Source organism: Globicephala melas, chromosome 17, assembly GCF_963455315.2.
Source record: "Globicephala melas chromosome 17, mGloMel1.2, whole genome shotgun sequence".
NCBI classification, from domain to species: domain Eukaryota; kingdom Metazoa; phylum Chordata; class Mammalia; order Artiodactyla; family Delphinidae; genus Globicephala; species Globicephala melas.
Genome location: NC_083330.1, coordinates 41,469,420 through 41,489,951, shown reverse-complemented (window position 1 = coordinate 41,489,951; position 20,532 = coordinate 41,469,420). Strand labels below are relative to the sequence as shown.

Below are 20,532 nucleotides of genomic sequence, written 5' to 3'. Positions count from 1 at the left end.
GTTCGAGCCCTGGTCCGGGAAGATCCCACATGCCGGGGAGCAACTAAGCCCGTGCACCACAACTACTGAGCCTGCGCTCTAGAGCCCATGAGCCACAACTACTGAGCCTGCCGCGTCACAACTACTGAAGCCTGCGCGCCTAGAGCGTGTGCTCCGCAACAAAAGAAGCCACCTCAATGAGAAGCCTGCGCACCACAAGGAAGAGTAGCCCCTGCTTGCCACAACTAGAGAAAGCCCGCACGCAACAAGGAAGATCCAACGTGGCCAATGCATACATATATACATAAATAAATAAAATTTATTAAAAAAACCCCCAAAACAAAAAACATTCTGGGGACTTCCCTGGTGGTCTCCCAGTGGTTAAGACTGTGCGCTCCCAATGCAGGGGGCCTGGGTTCGATCCCTGGTCAGGGAACTAGATCCCACATGCATGCCCCAACTAAGATTTCTCATGCCACAACTAAGGAGCCGGCGAGCTGCCACTAAGGAGCCCTTGAGCTGCAACTAAGGAGCCCGCCTGCTGCAACTAAGACCTGGTGCAACCAAACAGATAAAAACAAACAAAGAAACAAAAAACCCCGATCCATTATATACAATATTAAAAAAACCCAACACATTTGTTAACATCACTGCTGATCTCATCAGAAATTCATTAAGTTCTGGGATGTTGTCAAGCTCATGGTGGTAGACACAAATTTTCCAAATTTCTAATTTTCACTTGGCAACAAATCATTTTATCATTTGCAACAGTACTATCAGTTGTTTTCCTTGAACTGTCTTGATTATTTTTGAGAAAATGTCTACAAATACCCAACTCTAAATAACCATGGTCTATCAGTTGTTCTCTCAAGCAAAAATGGAGTAACAAGAAATAAGTGGCTAGTCCAGCTTGCAACTCAACTGCACAGGTGTTTTTCCTCAAGGCAACCACTGTTTTTCAGTATAGAGCATACTTTATGCATAGTTCCTATTTCATCATACAGAATAATTAAACGGCATGTATTCAGAAGTCAAGATTTAATAAAATGAATAATGATCATTTTTTCAGATTCATCAAGGATACTCTTAAGTGGAATTAGCTTTTTTATTTTTTTTTCCTTTTTTTTCCCCAAGTAAGTGGATTGCAGTAAAGAATTCAACTACAAGTAGCTTGGTGTCACTGCCTTTATTTGTACTAAGGCGTCAGTAGTTTTACTCACTACTGCTTTTGCACCATTAATGCAAATATTAACACAGTGGAAAAGACAAACAATGTCTTAATTATTCTGAAAACAGTTTTGTCTTCTGGGACCCAACAAAAAGGTCCCTGGAACGCCTTCACAGGGGTCCACGGACCATACTTTGGGAACTGCTACCTCAAAGAAATTGAGAGAGCATTACTTACTAGCTATGTGATCCTGGGCAATTCATTAAACTCTTTTCAATGAGCTGTATAAAAAAAATGATACTACCCTCCTCCCTGTGCATTAGGATTAAGAGATGTGAGAACATTTTGTACTCTGTGTAGCATCACGAAAATGTAAGAACTTGTTAATATTTATAATGAATATTTCAGTAGGACACCACTGACTTTGTCTAAAACAACCTGATGGTGACCAAATTTTATACGTTTTTGCTTTTGCTATTTTTCTTACTAATCATCTTTACACTTCTATCTTAATTCAGACCTTTACAATCACAGATGCAATGCTGATTTGTTAATCACAAATGTTGCTGCCAGCTGAGCATATCTAAGTTTTTATCATACCCCACCCCATCCTGACCAGTCAAACCTGTCTAGGGCTTTCCCTTGAGTCTGAATATGTTGTTTTATTTCAGCTGAACAATGACTGACTGTATTCATTTGTTTCTCTCCCCTGCCAAAATTGGCCTCCCCACTTCTACTACTCACTGAAATACCATCCCCATCCTCAAGAGTCCAATTAAGTCAATCTTTTCTGGCTACCCAAATAGGATAATCTTACTTCTCTGAATACCTGGCAGTCAAGGCCGCATGTTACCTGGTGTCTTATCTTATGCTTGCCTTTCATTAACTAGACTGTAATCTCTCTGAGGGTAAGTACATCTTACATTTCTCCTTATTCTCTTCATCATCAAATAGCACAATGCATTCAGCCTGGCTAATGATCCAATGTATACTCTACTAGACACTAGCGTCAATGAAGCATTAACCTTCATATCCAAATGGACCTGGTAGCTTAACTTGCTTTACAGACCCAATATCTATAGCTCTTGTCATATACGGTTTTCAGACAGTTTTATCTATAAGGCTTACTCAAGTGACAGGACAAGGTATTCAATATCACTGCATATGGGCTTCCCTGGTGGCACAGTGGTTGAGAGTCTGCCTGCCGATGCAGGGGACACGAGTTCATGCCCCGGTCCGGGAGGATCCCACATGCCACGGAGCGGCTGGGCCCATGAGCCATGGCTGCTGAGCCTGCGCGTCCGGAGCCTGTGCTCCGCAACGGGAGAGGCCACAACAGTGGGAGGCCTGCGTACCGCCAAAAAAAAAAAAAAAAAAAATCACTGCATAGAGTGCAACTGCTTTACGGGCAAACCGTATTTCTTAAAGTGCCTAATGTGGCTCTGAGAGGAAAACAAATACATGATAATATATATTTAGGTGCATAAGTAGACGTAAGATGTTTATTTACGAAAAAAGACAGTAAGAAGTCTTAAAAAAAACCACCACATATTTAAAACACACAAAAGCATACAGCACAATAGCATAAAAAGTTAACTGAAATGAGAGTCACCTGGACTGAACCAAGTTAAAAAGCATAAATTCAAGATGTAGGATTGCGAAAAGAAACATTAAGCGTGAGTGGTAGCATTTATTATTATGCAAAAAGTCAAATCAAATAGGCGACAAACCAAAGGTAGAAGCCTTGCACTAAAAAAGCAACGCAACTGAAAGGAGGTGGTTCTGTCAAGTGATTAAACAGCGCATGGGCTTTGGCATCAGAATGACCTGGGTTCAAATCCCAGTTCAGAAACTACGTATGAACTTAGAGAAATCACACAATCCCTCTATGCTTCAGAGCCCTTATCTGTAAATGGGACTAATGCTATTTGCCTGGAAGAGTTTTTGAAAGGACCAAAAATAATACAGAGCAGTAAAAAAGCACAGACTTTGGAGTCAGGTTTGGAATCAGGTTAGTCTAGGTTAGAACTCACTGTACTTTTAAAAGCTTAGGTAACTTAAGCCTCACATTTCTTATTTGTAAGATATGATACCAACTCCTCAGCATTCTTGCAAGGATAATTAAAGTAACATGTATAAATATTCTATAAAGTCTTAAAAGTACACCCAGTAAGTGCTCAATAAGTTGTCCCTACTATAAGTAAATATATTTACTTATAATTAAATAATTATGTACGAAGTAAATATGTACGATATATACACAGACCTTACCTTGCACAGTGCCTGCCATGTTTTAGATACTTAACAAATGTCAACCATTATAATTACTTCCTAGCATAAGAGATTTCAGAATGATTTAAAACTTTAAACTATGGTTTTACATCCTGATACATACAATCTATATATAATTAATCAATCAGAGATGAATGGTAGTTGATTAATTATTCCAACTACAGATTTTTCAGGATAATTCAGGGAGTGGAAGCAGGAGTTAAGTATAAAATGCTCACTAGTAGAGAGAAAGCCCAGGAACAAGGAAACACTAGATGGGAGAAGTATACATCTACATTAAGCATATAAACTATTCACAGTGTAAATTCACAATCCCTAAATTGTATGCTTATTTGTTAATAAAAGTAATTTACTATTTATTTTTCTGCCAAAGGCAAAGTCAGACATATATTTAATTCTTTCCCACAACCATCCTTCATTTTAAGCCATCCTACCTGCAGCTGTCTTGGCCCTAGACCAATTTCACCGGGTTACAGGGCAGAATTGATCTCACCAGTTCTTCAGTGGTATTTTGAAATTATGAGCATTAAGAAACTGTACCAACCACTTCACACCACTACTCTACAGGGCTGGAGTTGTGGCACCTTGGTTCCTAGAAACCACTTACCTACCTGTGGTTTTTTGTTCGTTTTCCCTGAAAAGGAGCTATGCATGCAAGGGTTAAAAAAAAGGGGGGGGGGAGGTTGCAACTTTTAATGTACCAAAAAGAATTAAATAAAAAGTCTCTCGCCCACAGCAGGAGGTACCACTGTTAACAGAGTCTTGTACATTTTGCCTACTTACAAACTAAATTAAGTCAAATAAAAACGGGATGGTTCTAACACTGGCAACTGGAAAATGAATAAAACCCCAGGAATGTACCATTAACATGGTATAATAGATTGTCTTATTTGAAAACTTAAGAGTGTACATCCAAACCTTTTAATAATGACCTGAGTACAGAATATTTTCCTTTGTTAAACAAATTCAGATTGTATCTAATAAGTAGATGACTATGTCGCTGTCACAATAGAAATCTACATTAACACTTAATACCATAGAACAATTTTGCCAAGGTTTCCATGCCAAAAGTGTACTATTAACAAAGGTATCACAATTTTGTTTTCCAATAAGAGGTATGTTACATATCTGGAACCTTACTCATATAAAAGATGTTCAAGTCATGAATAAATTGTTCCTGGCAAAATGAAAACTTAATAATGTCACAGCAATGTTTAAAATACTTGGTGATACATCCCTCCTTAACAAACAAACAAACAAAACCAACTTACTTAAACCTCCACCACCCATCCATCGCTATGATAAATTCAGATTTTTAGCTTTCCTTAAATGGGGGTGTACATGTAACATTTTATATGTCACTCTCTTTATTAAGAGCCTTGCATATAATTTCACATGCTCCCAACTGACCTTTTCATTTTTCTTGTGTGTCTCTAATGGCTGCTTAGCTGCTGCACTCCGAGGAGTTCGGACGACCTCTTCCTCAGCCACTTCGATGGTCCGTCCGTTTGGCTGCACAGCAACAATAATGGATTCTGTTATCAAACTGCTTGGCAGAGCAAATCAAAGATTTGTACTCAGGACACAGAATATACAACAATCAAATTCTACCCCCGACCCAAATTAAAAAGATTTTTGTACAGCTGTGTTATCTAAGACTATTGTCCCTAGGAACTACATCTTGTAATATAATAAAGAATGAACTTATAAGCAAAACTGTACCACAAATTTATTTTCTGATTTCACCCAGGCATCAGTACCTCCAACAAAAAATAGTGGAATGGAAGCAGGAAAAAGAACTAAATTGTCTTTGCACTCTGACCACCAATTGGCTGTGTAATCTCAGAGTATTTCACTCGTTATCTTTGAGTTTTTTTCTACATCTATAAAAGTGATAGGTCTGATCTATTCAAAAGTCCACAAACTTTTTTTGGTAAAGGGCCAGACAGAAAATATTTTAGGCTTTGTGAGCTATGGAGTCTCTGTTGCAACTACAAAACTCTGCTACTGTAGCACAAAAGCAGCCATAGATGATATATAAAGGAATGAGTACCTCTGTGTTACAAAAAACTTTACAAACACAGGTGGAGGGCCAGATTTGGTCCATGGACCACAATTTGTTGGTCTCTGTATTAGATAATCGCTAATGTCCCCTGTAATCTTACAATCTAATAGCTCTACTATTCTAGGATTAAGAAGCTTTACTAACCCACTGCCACATAAAAAGGCTACCTCAGTTTTCCTAACAACCCCAAAATAAAATGACAGCACTTAGAGGTGTTCATGAGTAGAATTAAGTCTCTGAACACCAATTCTGGCTTTTAATCAGAATCACCAGTTTGGGTTTTTTTTTTTTTAAATGACGCATTTCTGAGCCCCATCACCAGAAATATACTTAGATTCAGAACTTTGAAGAAAAGGGCCCAGGTATCTCCCAGGTATCTGTATTTCTAACCTCTTCTTTCTGGATCTTACTACTACTTTTCACTTGCCCATTCTTCTCATATTCAACACAGTAAGTTAGTAAATCAATATACTAGTTTAAATTGCTTTATTTCTACTTCTTGCAGAACAGATTTCCACCAGATTACTTATCACAGCGGAGTTATAGTAACAAAAACAGTATGAATGTTCAAAGTTTTTCTAATGTGACATTACCTGCATTTGTGCAAAATTATCAGGGATATGCAGTTGGAAAGAGAAACCATTAATATTCCAAAACCCAATCTGCAGGCTTCCCAAAGATTTATGGCAGAAAAATCCAAACAAAAGCTGTCTTTTAGCTGATTAAATTCCTAATTAACTCAAATTTAATATGCTGAGTCTTAAGCAACTTGGTAAAGTCAGACAGCTAATGTTGAAACCAAGTGTCCTCACTCTCGGTTTGGTTTTCTTTCCTCTGGGCTGTTTTGCCACTTTAATGCTGTCTCTTCTCATTTCTCTGTGTTTATGTATATGGGGGGGCAGGGAGGGGTGGAGGAGACAATGCATTGAGAAAGGTCAGAAACCCCAGAAAGGAATTTGGGCTTAGAGCCATATCCACACCAGGAACATAAAACTTTATTTAATTCTACTTTCCCGTATCACCATCTTACTTGTCAGTTCTCGTATGCCATTTCTTATTTCAGACTAGTCAAACTTACTTTTTCTGATTTTCTGGGGTCATCCTCACCTTTCCATGTAAGCTTTACTCCAACTGACCAATCTTACAGCTCTAAGTCCACAGTTTCCCTCTCTTCACGTGGCAGCTCACAAGCCTCACATCTATGAAACTTCATTTAACTAATCCCTTCAGCAAACTATCATAGTCACTTATATGATACCTCCATTTTACTCATGTAAATGACTAAATTGAGTCATTTTAATTTATACAGTAACTGTAAAAAGGTGAAATTAAGTGGTTAAAAACTATCTTAAAAACCGCTAAAAAGTTCAATGCAATTCCTTTGAGACAACTGCAAACAATGCTGATAGAGCCTCCCAAATGAAAGATGAAAAAATCTTTCCTTCTGGACAAATACAAAGTCTGAAGTCCTCAATCAGTGACCAGCAGAGGAACACTCAGTCTCCATTTCATAGGCTCTGCAATGATCAGCAAGCCAAAGGTGGTCCCACATTCCAACCTGTGCCAATTTTACTTCCTTCTTTGCAACAACTTATGTAGCGGCTAGAACTGCAGCTCTGGCCTATGCAGATTTCCCAATTTTCCACTAACTTTTGGGCTTTATATAGGTCTCATAACTATTGGGGTTCCGTAAGTCACCAACAGCTCCCCACAAATGCCTGACACCATGAAATAATAAGCCCCCTATCCCAAGGGAAAAGTCAACAGCATTCTTAGGTAGCAGGAAAAGAGGATACACTTTGATGGTTGTGCCTCTCCTACCTATCAACAGCACTAATCTGATCTCTACTAGCTGGTCAAGGAAGCCTTGTCCTGGTAAAGCATTAACCACATTTAAATTAGCAAATCCCTAAATGGAAGCATATTATGTAGATCTGCTCACGTGAAAAGAACTAATCGCAAACTAACACTTCAAATCCAATATGACTTCCATGCTGGGTTTTACATGAAAGTATCTTCTCTGATCAGAGACTTTATAATATATATGGTGCTGTTTCTACAGGTTAGAATTACATGGGCCTCTTGCTGTACCCCGGTTTAAAATTCTCTGGAAAATTCTGAGGTGTTCCCCTCCAGGGCCAACCAAAGTTAATTTTATATACAGCATGCAATCTATATTTTAAATTAGACCACCCCAAAATGTCCTTCAAATTTGGTGAAAATCAACCAGTAACAGAAAAATGATATAATCATTCCTTACATGGATAAACTTGTAGATAATGCCATGTCAGCCTTGTTATTAAACATTCCCTCAACTCCCATCCCAGATCCTTTTAAAAAATACATTCACAAAAGAACGTGTGTGTGTGTTGGGAGGGTGATAAGGCAGAATGAAGACACCTAGCTGACAATCAGGAAAATAAAATGGAGGAGGGGGCCACACAGCAGGGGAACAGGGTCTTATTTGATAACTACTCAATAAAATTCTTCACATTAGTCAATCTCCAATTTACTAATTTCATAAACATTTATTAAGTAATTAAGTACAAGGCATCACATAGGGACCTCAGGGTCAAGGACATATGAAAGGAATCTGCCCTCTGAGAGTTTTAAGGTTCAGAATAAGAAGATATGCTTAATAATAGACTTCTACTCCATTTGAGTGGCCTTTATATATCTGTTAAACTGATTCTAAATTGCAGAAGAATCTATAGCTAAGGTAAGCATATACAAGGTTTAACATTTGACACTTCTAAAATGAAAGCATTTAGAATCCTATTTCCACTTAGTTATATAAATTTTATTTTTAGCTACGAAATGTAAAAACCATGACTTCAAATTACTTGGAAACTTCTTAAGTTTATTTATTTTTTAATTTTTAAAAAAAATTTATTTTAGGGGCTTCCCTGGTGGCGCAGTGGTTGAGAGTCCACCTGCTGATGCAGGGGACACGGGTTCGTGTCCCGGTCCGGGAGGATCCCACATGCCGCGGAGCGGCTGGGCCCGTGAGCCATGGCCACTGAGCCTGCGCGTCCGGAGCCTGTGCTCCGCAATGGTAGAGGCCACAGCGGTGAGGGGCCTGCGTACCGCAAAAAAAAAAAAAAAAATTATTTTATTTAGTTTTGGCTGTATTGGGTCTTCATTGCTGCGTGTGGGCTTTCTCTAGTTGCAGCAAGTGGGGGCTACTCTTTGTTGCAGTGTGTGGGCTTCTCACTGCAGTGGCTTCTCTTGTTGCGGAGCATGGGCTCTAGGCGCCTGGGCTTCAGCAGTTGTGGCTTGCGGGCTCAGCAGTTGTGGCTCGTGGGCTCAACAGTTGTGGCCTGTGAGCTCTAGAGCGCAGGCTCAGTAGTTGTGGCACATGAGCTTAGTTGCTCTGCGAAATGTGGGATCTTCCCGAACCCATGTTCCCTGCACTGGCAGGTGGATTCTTAACCACCGCACCACCAGGGAAGTCCACTTCTTAAGTTTAGAAACTAGAAGGGCAGTCTACTAACTACCAAAAAAAAAAAGTGAAATATGAAAAGACTACGGGCTTTGGAATGGACAACCTGGGATTAAGGCCCAACTTCCATATTTAATCACTGTGACTTTAAGCATTTTCCTTGACTTAGCCCTCAACTTCATCATCTGTAAATATGAAGAAAATATGTAACTTGTCTTATGTAACTTGTTAAAGTGACAGTAAATGAGAAAACATGTGAAAGCATACTTTACTTGCTCAAGAAACAGTTTCTCTCCTTCAATATCCTTTCCTCTCCAAAGCTATGATGACCCATAACCTCATCCCATGTTCCAGCACTCAAGTCATTTTTCATACTAGCAAGCTCAAAATAAACGTTAAGTCCTGGTGGTCAAGACAGCTAACAAACTGTACATGTATCCAATGGGCCCAATGCTCCAGACACAAATTCTTTTGGGAAGTTAACAGAATACAAATGATGAGTAAATGTATCCTCTCAGAGGCTAAAAATAGTCCAGGCTTGCTCTAGAGACATGTCATACTATCTTTCTTTTTTAAAAAGCTGCTTACAGTTTCACTGTTTTCTAAAAAAATTACACAATAATCATTCATGTTCATTCACTCAATATCCAGTAAGTGAACTCAGTAGAGTAATATGCAGAACCCTTAAAAACTTGAAACAAAGACAAGTGAGGCACGATTCCTGCCCTTGAGAAGCTTCGACCAAAGCAAAGGAAGAACACAGGTATACAATAGCGCACACTAAAATAACAGACAGGGCTTCCCTGGTGGCACAGTGGTTGACAGTCCGCCTGCCGATGCAAGGGACACGGGTTCGTGCCCCAGTCCGGGAGGATCCCACATGCCGCGGAGCGGCTGGGCCCGTGAGTCATGGCCGCTGAGCCTGCGCGTCCGGAGCCTGTGCTCCGCAACGGGAGAGGCCACAACAGTGAGGGGCCCACGTATGGCAAAAAAAAAAAAAAAAAAAAAGTCCACATAAAATAACAGACAAAAGATGTACTCTGCCTCCCCCCGCCCCGCCCTCCACCCGGCCCCATTCCCCAGCCTCTTTAAGGAGAAGAGTATGAGTTTTGAAGGCAAGCTGAGACCACGGTTGAATCCCAAATGTCTATCACCCTGGACAAGTTACTTCACCGGAGTCTTAATTTTCTTAGCTGGAAATTATACTGAGCATACAGGAAGCATAAGACTACATATTATGTCCATGATAAAAAAAAATAAAGGCAAGACATCATGGAAATTCAAGAGATATCATCTTTAGCTGATAGATCTAATAATTTCCAAGTATTTGCCATGTGCCAAGCACATGCATTATCTCATTTAACGGACAAGACTAAGTCTTTGTCAGTTTCTTAGTTTTAGTTGTGAAGAATGCTGATACATATTCAAGATAGAATAATTTCTTGTCATTTATGTGAAAACACAAATTGTGTGTTTTTTCCTGCCAAATGTTGTGCACATATCAATTACGTAAACTAAACATACACATAAACTACAGCTTCAGTCACAGTAATTTACCAACTTATTTTTAAATTCACCCCCAATTTTAAACTCCTAAAAACTAAGAGGATAATCTTACAAATATGGCCTATAAATCAAATTTGCAAAATCTTGCTATATATCCTGAGTTATTTCCTTTAGGGTAAAGATCCTTGTGCCTTCTCAACAGCTAGCCAAAACTAAATCCTCTTCAGGGATTTCAAAACATCTCTTTGTTGACTGCATCTGGGATGCTCAGGGCTACTTTTATAGGTTAGAGAGATGACATTCAATACCTATCACATGGCCAAATTATTCTAAAGATGATTTCTGAAACGGTAAATACAGCTTTGGTTTTCAAGGCTTTATGTCAGATGGGTACTGAGATAAGGATTACAGGTGATACAGCAGACACATATCCATGTAATTCTTTCTCAGATCCTGATGGATGCGTTCTGGAATACTGGCATTCTGTGGAACAGTTTGAAAACCACTAGCATAGCTGGAAAGAAAACAGAGTAAATTTAAAAACTGGAGAGGAATTCCCAGGTGATCCAGTGGTTAGGACTCGGCGCTTTCACTGCCAAGGGCCGGGTTCAATCCCTGGTCGGGGAACTAGGATCCCACAAGCCGTGCGGCGCGGCCAAATAAAACTGGTCAGATAACACCAACTCCTCACAGAGATCCTATGATTTTGTTTGAATAGTAATAATAGTAACAATCATTTAAAAATGTTTTCAAGGCTCTCACAACCTTGAGAAGTAGTACATTCCTCAATAAAGCCAAAGTGCAACAAAAACAAGTGTTCGGAGGGTTTATTGCTGCTCTTGGTATTTAAGATGAGCATGACTATTTAAGGTCTTTTCTGTCAGAACTATTGAAGGTCTTTTCTGCAAGGCTTCTGGCAGAAGAAAATGACAGGATGAAAAAGTCCTGTCATGTAACCAAACAAATAGAGGCAAAATTCTGGAGATTCTGTAAAGGTCATTATAATTTTCAGCAGAAACTTCTGATTCTAAAAGTAAAATTTAAAAGCAATAAAGTAATTCACTGAGAAAATTAGATTTGTTCTCTGAATGCAATATAATATCCTGGAACATGCTATCAAAATGGGAGGTTAAAAAAAAATCAGAGAGGTATAATGGAAATAACAGTGAGTTCTTAGACTAGAAATCAGGATATTGTTTTGCCTTTGAAATGCCTTTGCTCTATGACCTTGAATAAGTCACTTAATCTCTCTGAAACTCAAGATTCCTTTTGGTAAAATCAGGAATGTTTGTTTTACCTATCACTCAAGATTTTTAAATCAAATGAGTATTCTTCTAAGAGTTAAAACTAAGGGGACTAGTGACTTAAAGGGAAAAAGAAAACCCTGTAGATGACACGTAACTTTAGTAATACCTGGGATGACATGGCAAAACTACCACCTATGAATAAAAGACATAATTCTATTGAGAATATCTTAAAAGACAAATTTATTTAGCCCCGTAACAGTTTAGATTATTCAAATAAACAGTGAGATGTCATTTTAGATACTTCATTCAGCATTTAGTTTAACAAATAATTATCAAAGGCTGTTATATGCCAGTCACTGCTTGCTATCCCATATCAACGCTTATAATCTAGTGGAGAGAAAAGACCCTGAGCAAAAGTAAATGAATAAGTTACTAGACAATTTACAAACTACAATAAAGGAAACACATATAAGAGGTTAAGACAGAAAATAAAAGGGGATGCCTATTTCAAATAGGGTGATCAGGAAAGCATTTTCTGGGAAGGTGAGTTTTAAAAGTGAGATCTAAAGGCTGATTAGAACAGTGGGGTCAAGATGGTTCCAGAAGTGTTAATAACAGCTCATGTAAAGGTACTGGGTTGTGAGAGTTTGAAGAACTGAAAAAGATTACTATAGGTGAAGGTAGCAAATGAGAGGAAACCAACTCAAAACTGCTTAGGAAAAAGAGCAGGTGTTGGGCCATATAGGAAAGAAGTTTAGATTTTAAATGCAAAAGCTACTGAAATGTTCGTTTTAGACAAGATTGTGGGTTTTTTTTTTAGCGGTACACGGGCCTCTCACTGTTGTGGCCTCTCCCGTTGCGGAGCACAGGCTCCGGACGCGCAGGCTCAGAGGCCATGGCTCACGGGCCCAGCCGCTCCACAGCATGTGGGCTCTTCCCGGACCAGGGCACGAACCCGTGTCCCCTGCATCGGCAGGCGGACTCTCAACCACTGCGCCACCAGGGAAGCCCCTGTGACTTGTTTCTAAAAAGACTCCTTACTAGGGTGTCGAGGAAGCACTGGGGGCAGCCAACAGAAGCTACTGCTGTACAAGTGAGTTAAGGTGATAATAGCTGGACTAAATATATGTTTTGGAGATAAAACTGATGGTACTTGCTGAAGGATTAGGATATGAGGTGAAGATGAGGAGGTAAGGAAAAGAGAAGAACCAAGAACGATTCTTAGATTTTTGGCTTGTATGACTGAAGGAATGGCAGAGTCATTTACCATTTATAGAAATGGGGAAGACTGGGAGGGGGCAGGGAATTATAAGCCCTGTTCTGGCGATGTTAAAGTTTTTGAGACAAACATCAGGTTTCTAATTGAAGAAATTCAGTGTACATCTAGACATGAGGTTTTGGAGATGAGAGGAATAGTCCAGTTACAGACACAGGCAAATAAACAGTTGATCACCACTATCTGAAGATTCCATATTGGAAATTTGCTTACTCACTAAAATTTATTTCTAACCCCAAAATCAATACTTGTCATTCTTGGGCATGCACATAGCTGTGAAAAGATCTGAGTCATCCTACAAGCACATTCCCAGGCAATGCTCTGCCTTCTTGTTTCAGCTCTCATAAAAAATATAAAATAAACATAAAAAAAGAGAGACTAACTCTAGCTGGAGAGCTAGAGAAGGCTTTATAGTAAAGGCAGCAATGTAGCTGGGCCTTGAAGGATAGGTAGAAATTGGTAGAGATACAGAAAAAACAGGCCTTTTAGAAAAAAATAATATGAATAGAAAAAGATAATATGAATAAAGAGACACTGACGTCTAGCTAATGGTAATGTCTTAGGGGTAATGGTATGAGATAAATCTAAGATGGGGTTAGATCATGAAAAGGCTTGAGTGCCATGTCACTGGATCTTATTCAGCAGGTGCTGAGGAACTACGGAAAAGATGTGAACTTGAAAGTCACATGATCAGAACTGGGCTTTAAAAGATTTAGCTGGCATGAGTGCGTAGAAAGGATTGGCAACAAAGGGACTGGAAACAGGAAAACCAGTTAGGATGCTTAGGACAGCCTAAGCAAAAGGTAATAAAGTCCAAAAGCAGGGCAGTGGCAGTGAAACTGGAAAAGAAGTAATGACTACAAAAGACACAGCATACTATTAGAATGATTTATTGGCTGTAGAAAGATGGACCTTACAAAATTTTAGCCAGATGAGGCAAACACAGCCATTTTCCACTGTAAAAATAAAAAGGTGGCTCACATGGAATTTACTAGGCATGAAAAATAGGAGTATGTTGCATAAATACTTTGGTGGGACATCTTACTATATTATGCATTCAATAATTACTTATTGACTGCCAGCACCGTGCAAGGTTATACAGTAGCAAACAAGACAAAACACTACTCTTTTATTTACTGAGCTTATAGATATTAACAATCGCACTATGGCAAATCTTTATGAAAATTCCTAAACTAATATGAAAAAAACTTGTCCACTAAAATGAGTTTTCTTTGACGATGATCTTGGTTACCTGCTTCCAGTTGAAATTCAAAGCAACAATTGTTAAAGATCAGTTATCTGAGATCTTACATCCATCCATATCACTGCACAGATTAAGTCAAGCAAAAAATATTTACTGAGTGCCTATTTAACACTCACAATGAACTAGGTGTCATGAAAAATACATGTATGAGAACAATGATTTCCAAAAATGCCAAGAGCTAAGCCCAGTGAAAAGTGCTGCCCCCTTCATCACTCCCTTCACTTTTAACAGGGGAACAAACTGCAATTCATGCCCCCCAAAACTTATGGCAAGAAATTAGGGGATAAAAAGCAAACTGATATAAGAATTAAAAAAAAATGCTTATGAATAGATTTTAAAAAGCTAAACAACATCTATTCTACAAATAAAAGAAGGCAACTAGAAACAAATTTTGAAAATTCGAGTTGTAAAATTTGGAATGATTTAAGAGAAAACTAAAAAGGATGGACTGAAAGGACGAAAATAAAATATTTAAACAAATATGGAATGTCCTTTTAAAAAACTGCAGTAGTTGACATCACTGATTCCACTTGAATCAGAATTAAGTATATCTTAAAATGTTTATCAGAATGATGTAGTAATAAAAGATGGATCATAAGATTAAACATGACTCCATTTAGAAATCTCTCTTATACTATGGATCTTACGGCCCTATTGCAGGGAATGATTTTCAAACTCATAGGCAAGGGAGCTTGTTAAAAATGCAGATTCCCTGAACCCAGTTCCACAGATTCTGAATTTACAAGATATGTAGTAGGACTCAGGAATCTACACCATTTAACAAGCATTCGAAGTAACTCTATTGCAGGGACTTCCCTAGTGCTCCAGTGGTTAAGCCTCCATGCTTCGAATGCAGGGGACGCTGGTTGGATCCCTGGTCAGGGAACTAGGATCCCACAGGCCGTGTGGCACGACCAAAAAAACCCCCAAAGTAAGTCTATTGCAAGTAGTTAGGGTTAACACGCTGAGGAATCCTGCAGTGTTTTAACTCAACTAAGATCTTCAATTTATAAACAAGATAAGCTAATCGGAGCATGGTTAAATGCCTTACTCAAATTTAGAGGTCCTAATTCCTGCCAGGCTGACAGAGTTAAGTCTTCCTCCCCTGAGCCATTGCTGTTTCTTCAGTCTCTCCCACTATCCTGCTCCTCCCCACTTTCAAAGTCAAATTCTGTGATAAGGTTTTTCCTGGCCACCTGGGCCCACACTAGGGTTTTCTGATATCTTTTTCCACAACTGGAATAAGCAGCTCCCTGGGGAAAAACTAAGCTTTTACTTTTGTATTTCCTTCACTGTGAGACATATGAATATTGTTTTCCTTTTTACTGCCTTCAATTTGCAAGCAGTATCCTGCTTTTCCCCAAGTAAATATTTAGCACCGTGCAAACCATATGAGTACTAACTAAATAAATGGAAGCTTATATTTCTTAACCCTATAAAGCAGTGTTTTTCTAACTGTGGGTCACGCTTCATAATCAAATATGAAACCAATTTAGTGGGTCACAAATATCATTAAAGAAAAACAAATAGAATAGTTTGATATATGTGTGGGGGGTATTGCAATGTAAAATGTTTTCACTGTAGGTTGCAAAAACATTTGAAAGCCAGTTTTGTGCTGATGAACTTCTCCAACACAACTTTACCATTAGGTAGGCAAATACGTTTTCTCACGTGATTAACATTCAACCACTCCGTTAGTCTTCCCATTCTCCACTCCCCAAAGATAATACTGGATTTATTTATTCATTCCCCTTTCCTTAACTCAAATGAAAAGGAGAAGGAATAAGTACTAAGTTTGATAAGCATATTTCACAGCTCAAGTTCCAAAGGAGCCTGTCTGTGTTCCTTCTTCAGATGGGTCATCCAAGTGTTGTGATGCACTTCATGTGGGCTCTTGGAGCACCTGTCTCTTGACCCAAGTCTATCTGAAATTCCAGACGTCCCAAACAGGGCTTTGAAATTTTCACACCCTGCTTCATCCACACTGGTCCTAGGCTTATTTATGTATGTGTTTTTTTCAAGATCACCTTCTTTCCTGTCTTGGAGCCAGGTTCTTTATTTCCACCATAACATTACTTTCTGGTAATCCTTGATACTCTCTACAAGTTTAAATATAATTACCTATGTTCCAAGTCACTTGTATTTTCTCTTTTCCTAACCTAAGGTGGTATTCACACTGACAAAGTTGTATCCTTTTCCAGGTCTTGCATGTATCTTGCATCCTCTTAATCAGCAAGTCTAATCTAGACCTAATAATGCAGTAACTGTGACCTGTCACATCTCTACTACAACCTTATCCTTTGTACTGTTACCAACCATACTCTCATTACTTTAGCTTCAACTCAGATCTCACTTCCTCCAATAACTTGCCTAAACGCCTCCAATGCAAATAGTCTCCCACTCTCCAACCCTCATTTATACTGCTCACACCTCTACAGCACCTGTCAGTCTACAAAATTTTAGAATTATTTTTGAATCTGTCTCCTGTATTAGTTTCCATGCCTGACTTTAACTCTCACGTGTATACTTCTCAGTATCCAGCAAAAATCAGAGCGCAGGTCACACAGTATTGTACTTTATCGTACTGAAAAGGGGAAGAGCTAAATCCAGTGGCTATAAAAATAGGTTAGGAGCTGCTTCTCATTTTGCACACCCTCCATACCCTGTTCAACTACACGGTACTTTCTTTCTTAAATGAATAAAACCATGAACGTTCCAATGGGAGAACCGCGGGGAAATGGCCATAAAGGCCGCAGAAATGAAACGCGAAGGCATGCTAAAACAGCTGTGATGCTCTCTGCATTTCCACACGTGGCCCGGTAAATCGGTGCCGGAACGCCTCGCGCAGCCTGCGCCTTTCTGCTCTGTCATCCCTTTACTCTATTTCAAAACGCCCACACCGCTCCGCCGAACCTGCCTGAGCGCTCTCTCGGGGGGCCCCGGAGCCCCGAGTACCCGAGAAAACAGACCCCCCTCTTGCCTTGCTCCAGGTCCGGCCTCCACTTGCCACAGGCACTGGAATGAGAGGGGGCCACCGTCTCCCTTCAACAGTCCCAACTAAAATGGAAGCGCGTCCAGACCTGGGTACCTTTAAGCCTGGAGTCAGCCCCGGAGTCTGCAGGCCGCCGTATCTCCCCATCTCAGTGTGACCTGAGCCAGGCTCTGCCTCCCCGGCGCAGTCTTGCCACAACTTCCCCACCGTCAGGTCCCATCAGCCTCCGCACACACATGCAGCCGACCCAGCAGGCCTCGGGGACGTTGGCATGTCGTTCCGGCGGTCAAGGTTCCCGAAAATGACCTGACCGCCGGGCGCTTCTATTTAAACATACCCCACACTGTCTAACTTCCTTCCTCTACACTCATCTTCCCCACCGGTCCCGTGCTTCCTGAGTTTCCACCGTTCTCCAAGAAACGTGTCCACCGATCACCTCCTCCGCCTGGGGAGACTGCGTCCCGGCTCTCGACTAACCTCACTCTTTTCCTTTTCCATTCCCGGCTGGGGCGGCTCGCGTTTGGCCTCCCGCAAGCTCGAGGAGCTCCACGCTGGCCCCTCGCCCCTACTCTCCCGCCACTCCTCTCCTACTCACTTTGGGCTTCTCCGGCAATTTCTTCCGGTTCTTCTTCTTCTGCTCCTCGCTCCTGAGATTCTTCAGCACGCCTAGGTCGTCAGCGGCCGGGCCCGGCGCGGCCGCCGCCTCCTCCCGCTTGCGAGGCGGGCTCCTCCGCTTCTTGCGGGCGCCGGCGCAAGCCGCGGCCCAGCCGTAGCCGAGCAGGAAGAGCAGCAGGAGCCCGAGCGCGCCCATGCCCACCAGGATCACCCAGCCCGGGTACCGTTTCGGCTCCAGCCCCAGGTCGAGGCCCAACTCGGTGCGCAGAAAGCCTAGGCCGACCGAGAGCATTTCCTGCAGCCGGGCTGAGCCCTCCTCGGCCTGCTGGGCCAGCTCGTCCAGCCAGCTCCGTGTAGCCATCTTCCCTCCCGTCAGCGGCACTCGCAGAATGACGCCGGGGCGCAGAGACGCCGTGGAACAGTCAAGGGAAGCAAGGTAAGGCCAGGCCGGACCAACTCAGGCCGAGCGCATTGCGGCCGCCCCTCGCGCCGGAGCCGGGGATCGGCCGCTGCCGCCGCCAGGAGGACAGGGGGCTCCCAGTGCCCCCGTCAGCCTCACTCCGCCGCCGCCAGGAGGAGGGGGGCGGCGGGAGGGAGTGTCTCCAGCGGCGGCCGCTAAGCGGCGTCTCCGCGCCAGGGCCAGGCCCCGCTGTCCTCCCTCGGCGGAACAATGGCGGCTCCGGCCGCGATCCACGCAGCGAGCGTAGACTAGGAGCAGGGCAGCGGGTCACGTGGACGCCGATGGGCGGGGCGTGGGGTGTCACGTGGGCGCGGGCGAGGCCGGGCGGGGCTGGAGCCGTTAGAGCTAGCGCGCGGCGGCTGCAGTTGGCGGTGACCCTTTCGGGCCTGGTGGCGGCGCCGAGCCTTGGGGATCGGTGACTCTGGGCGGGTGGCTGGGAGGGGTTAACCGGAGGAAGTCTTTGCGGGATGGCTGGTGGCCCGGAGCTAGGAGACGTGGCGCTTTGAATGAGTCCAGGGGAGGGGCTCTCGGCGAAGCCTGGGGGTTGTGGGGTGTGGAAGAGGGCGAAGAGTGAGGAACCGGGTCACGGGGTCTGGGTCAAAATTGCCCTAGTAGCTCTCTTTTCTCCATTCTTTTTCTGGTAGTGGTGTCGGGGTGGAAGCGGCTTTTTCTCCCTGGGTCACCGGAAACTAGATGCTTCCAGGTGGGCTCAGCCGAGTCTGAAACCGGTCACTCTTCTTTGAGCGCGTAGGTTTAGTTCACAAATTGGGTTTGTCTCTTCACGGCCAACTTACCCACCTTGCGTGTCTACCATTTGCCTGCCTGGGTAGGGCGCTTTTACGTGGTTTCTCTCCTTCGCTCTTGCTCTCGCTGGTATTAGTCGCCAGAATTCAAAAGTTGGAAAGCCCATGGGCAGTATTCTTTTCCTACTCGTTTGTAGCTTTAATAAGAAATAAGAGGCATACTGGATTGTGTTTTACATGTAGAGGTAGATTCCTTGTTGCGTTTTATTTTAAGCTTTTGGGCAAGATCACAAAAGGAGTTTGCAAAATTCTGGGGTTTTTTTTTGCTGTGTTGACCATATCTGGGTAGCGTTAGTAAGAAATGAATTTTCAGATCTCAGTTACAAAGATGGTATTCGGGGCTGCCGTAGGGTTTTCAAGTTACATTTCCCTGTAAGGAAACTGGTGTTTTATCATTAAATGATAATTAGCATGTAAGCAAGTGTCTTAAGTGAACTAAAAACAGGCTTTCTCAAAGAATAGAAAGTAAATAATTGGTAATTATTTAATTGGTAAATAATAAAAATAAACTGCTACTCTTGCGAAGCTTTATACAGACTTATAATTAAAGGTTGTGTAAATTACAAGGCCAAAACTTAAAAGATGTCATTGGAACTACTTCATCTCTAAAAGGTTCCAAATTCCACTTGTTTATGAAAGTAGATTTATCATTCTACATTTATGTTTTGGTTCCACAGACATGAAGGATGATGACTTTCCTAAGAAGTTCCACTGCCCATTCTAGGTTAGCACCTGTGGATTTATGAATTAAGCTATTATACAATAATAGTAGCTGGGTTTGCCTGTTCTTTTGGCAGCCTAGCAAGTATTGATTATGTAAAATCCTGTCATCTTTCTTTTTCCGTGACTCTCCTTTGATCTTAAAAATAAAATGTTTATTTTGGTAATACAGGTATAATCATTTTTCATATATAACTTTGTAGTCATCTTTTTAAGTTTTTATTTTAAGAACAAAAATGGAGTCATACACTGTTTACTGTTTTGCATTTGATGTGGTCATGAACATTCATGTCACTTGATAAAGCCCACCTGATGAAGCTCACCAGAAACATACCAGTAGCCCCACAAAGTTAGGTTTATTAACTTGCAGCAGAATGAAGTTTAGGTAAAATTTAAAGGAAGGAATGCTTTGAAAGACAAAGCAAGCTGTGTCTAAAAGAGTTACTATCAGGCCTGGCCTAAGTAAACTCAGAATCCTAATTCCTTGGACATGGCAAAGTTAAGAGAAATATAAAACGTCATTTCTGAAACCTCTTTCCTGGAGGCAACTGGGTTGGGAATGAAAACTGCTTATTCTGAGAGTCAGAGTGACCCATACAATGGAATACCACTCAGACATAAATACATGCAGCAACATAGGTGAATCTCAACATAATTACGCTGAGTGAAAGAAGGTGAAAGAAGCCAGGCAAAAAAAGAGTAT

The 20,532-nt window shown here is 41.4% G+C and overlaps 1 protein-coding gene and 1 long non-coding RNA gene across 10 annotated transcripts in view; one reads left to right on the top strand and one right to left on the bottom strand.

The window, feature by feature from the left end:
* MTDH (metadherin) overlaps positions 1-18,537 on the bottom strand; it is a 53,577-nt gene extending 35,040 nt beyond the window's left edge. For 7 of the 8 annotated variants that reach the window (XM_030862954.2, XM_030862956.2, XM_030862959.2 and 4 more), the window contains exons 1-2: positions 17,827-18,537; positions 4,850-4,951 (exon numbers count right to left, since the gene is read on the bottom strand). In XM_030862954.2, the coding sequence (XP_030718814.1) occupies positions 4,850-4,951; positions 17,827-18,207 (483 nt within the window). In that variant the 5' untranslated portion in view covers positions 18,208-18,537. Of the gene's footprint in view, positions 1-4,849; positions 4,952-17,327; positions 17,457-17,826 lie in introns of those variants that run through there. The other variant, XM_070044046.1, reaches the window with a different exon arrangement.
* The window catches only part of LOC115856575 (uncharacterized), a 367,268-nt gene continuing 364,185 nt past the window's right edge, over positions 17,450-20,532 (top strand). For both annotated transcript variants that reach the window (XR_009559664.1, XR_009559663.1), the window contains exon 1: positions 17,450-18,282. This is a non-coding gene — a long non-coding RNA (uncharacterized lncRNA). The remainder of the gene's footprint in view (positions 18,283-20,532) is intronic.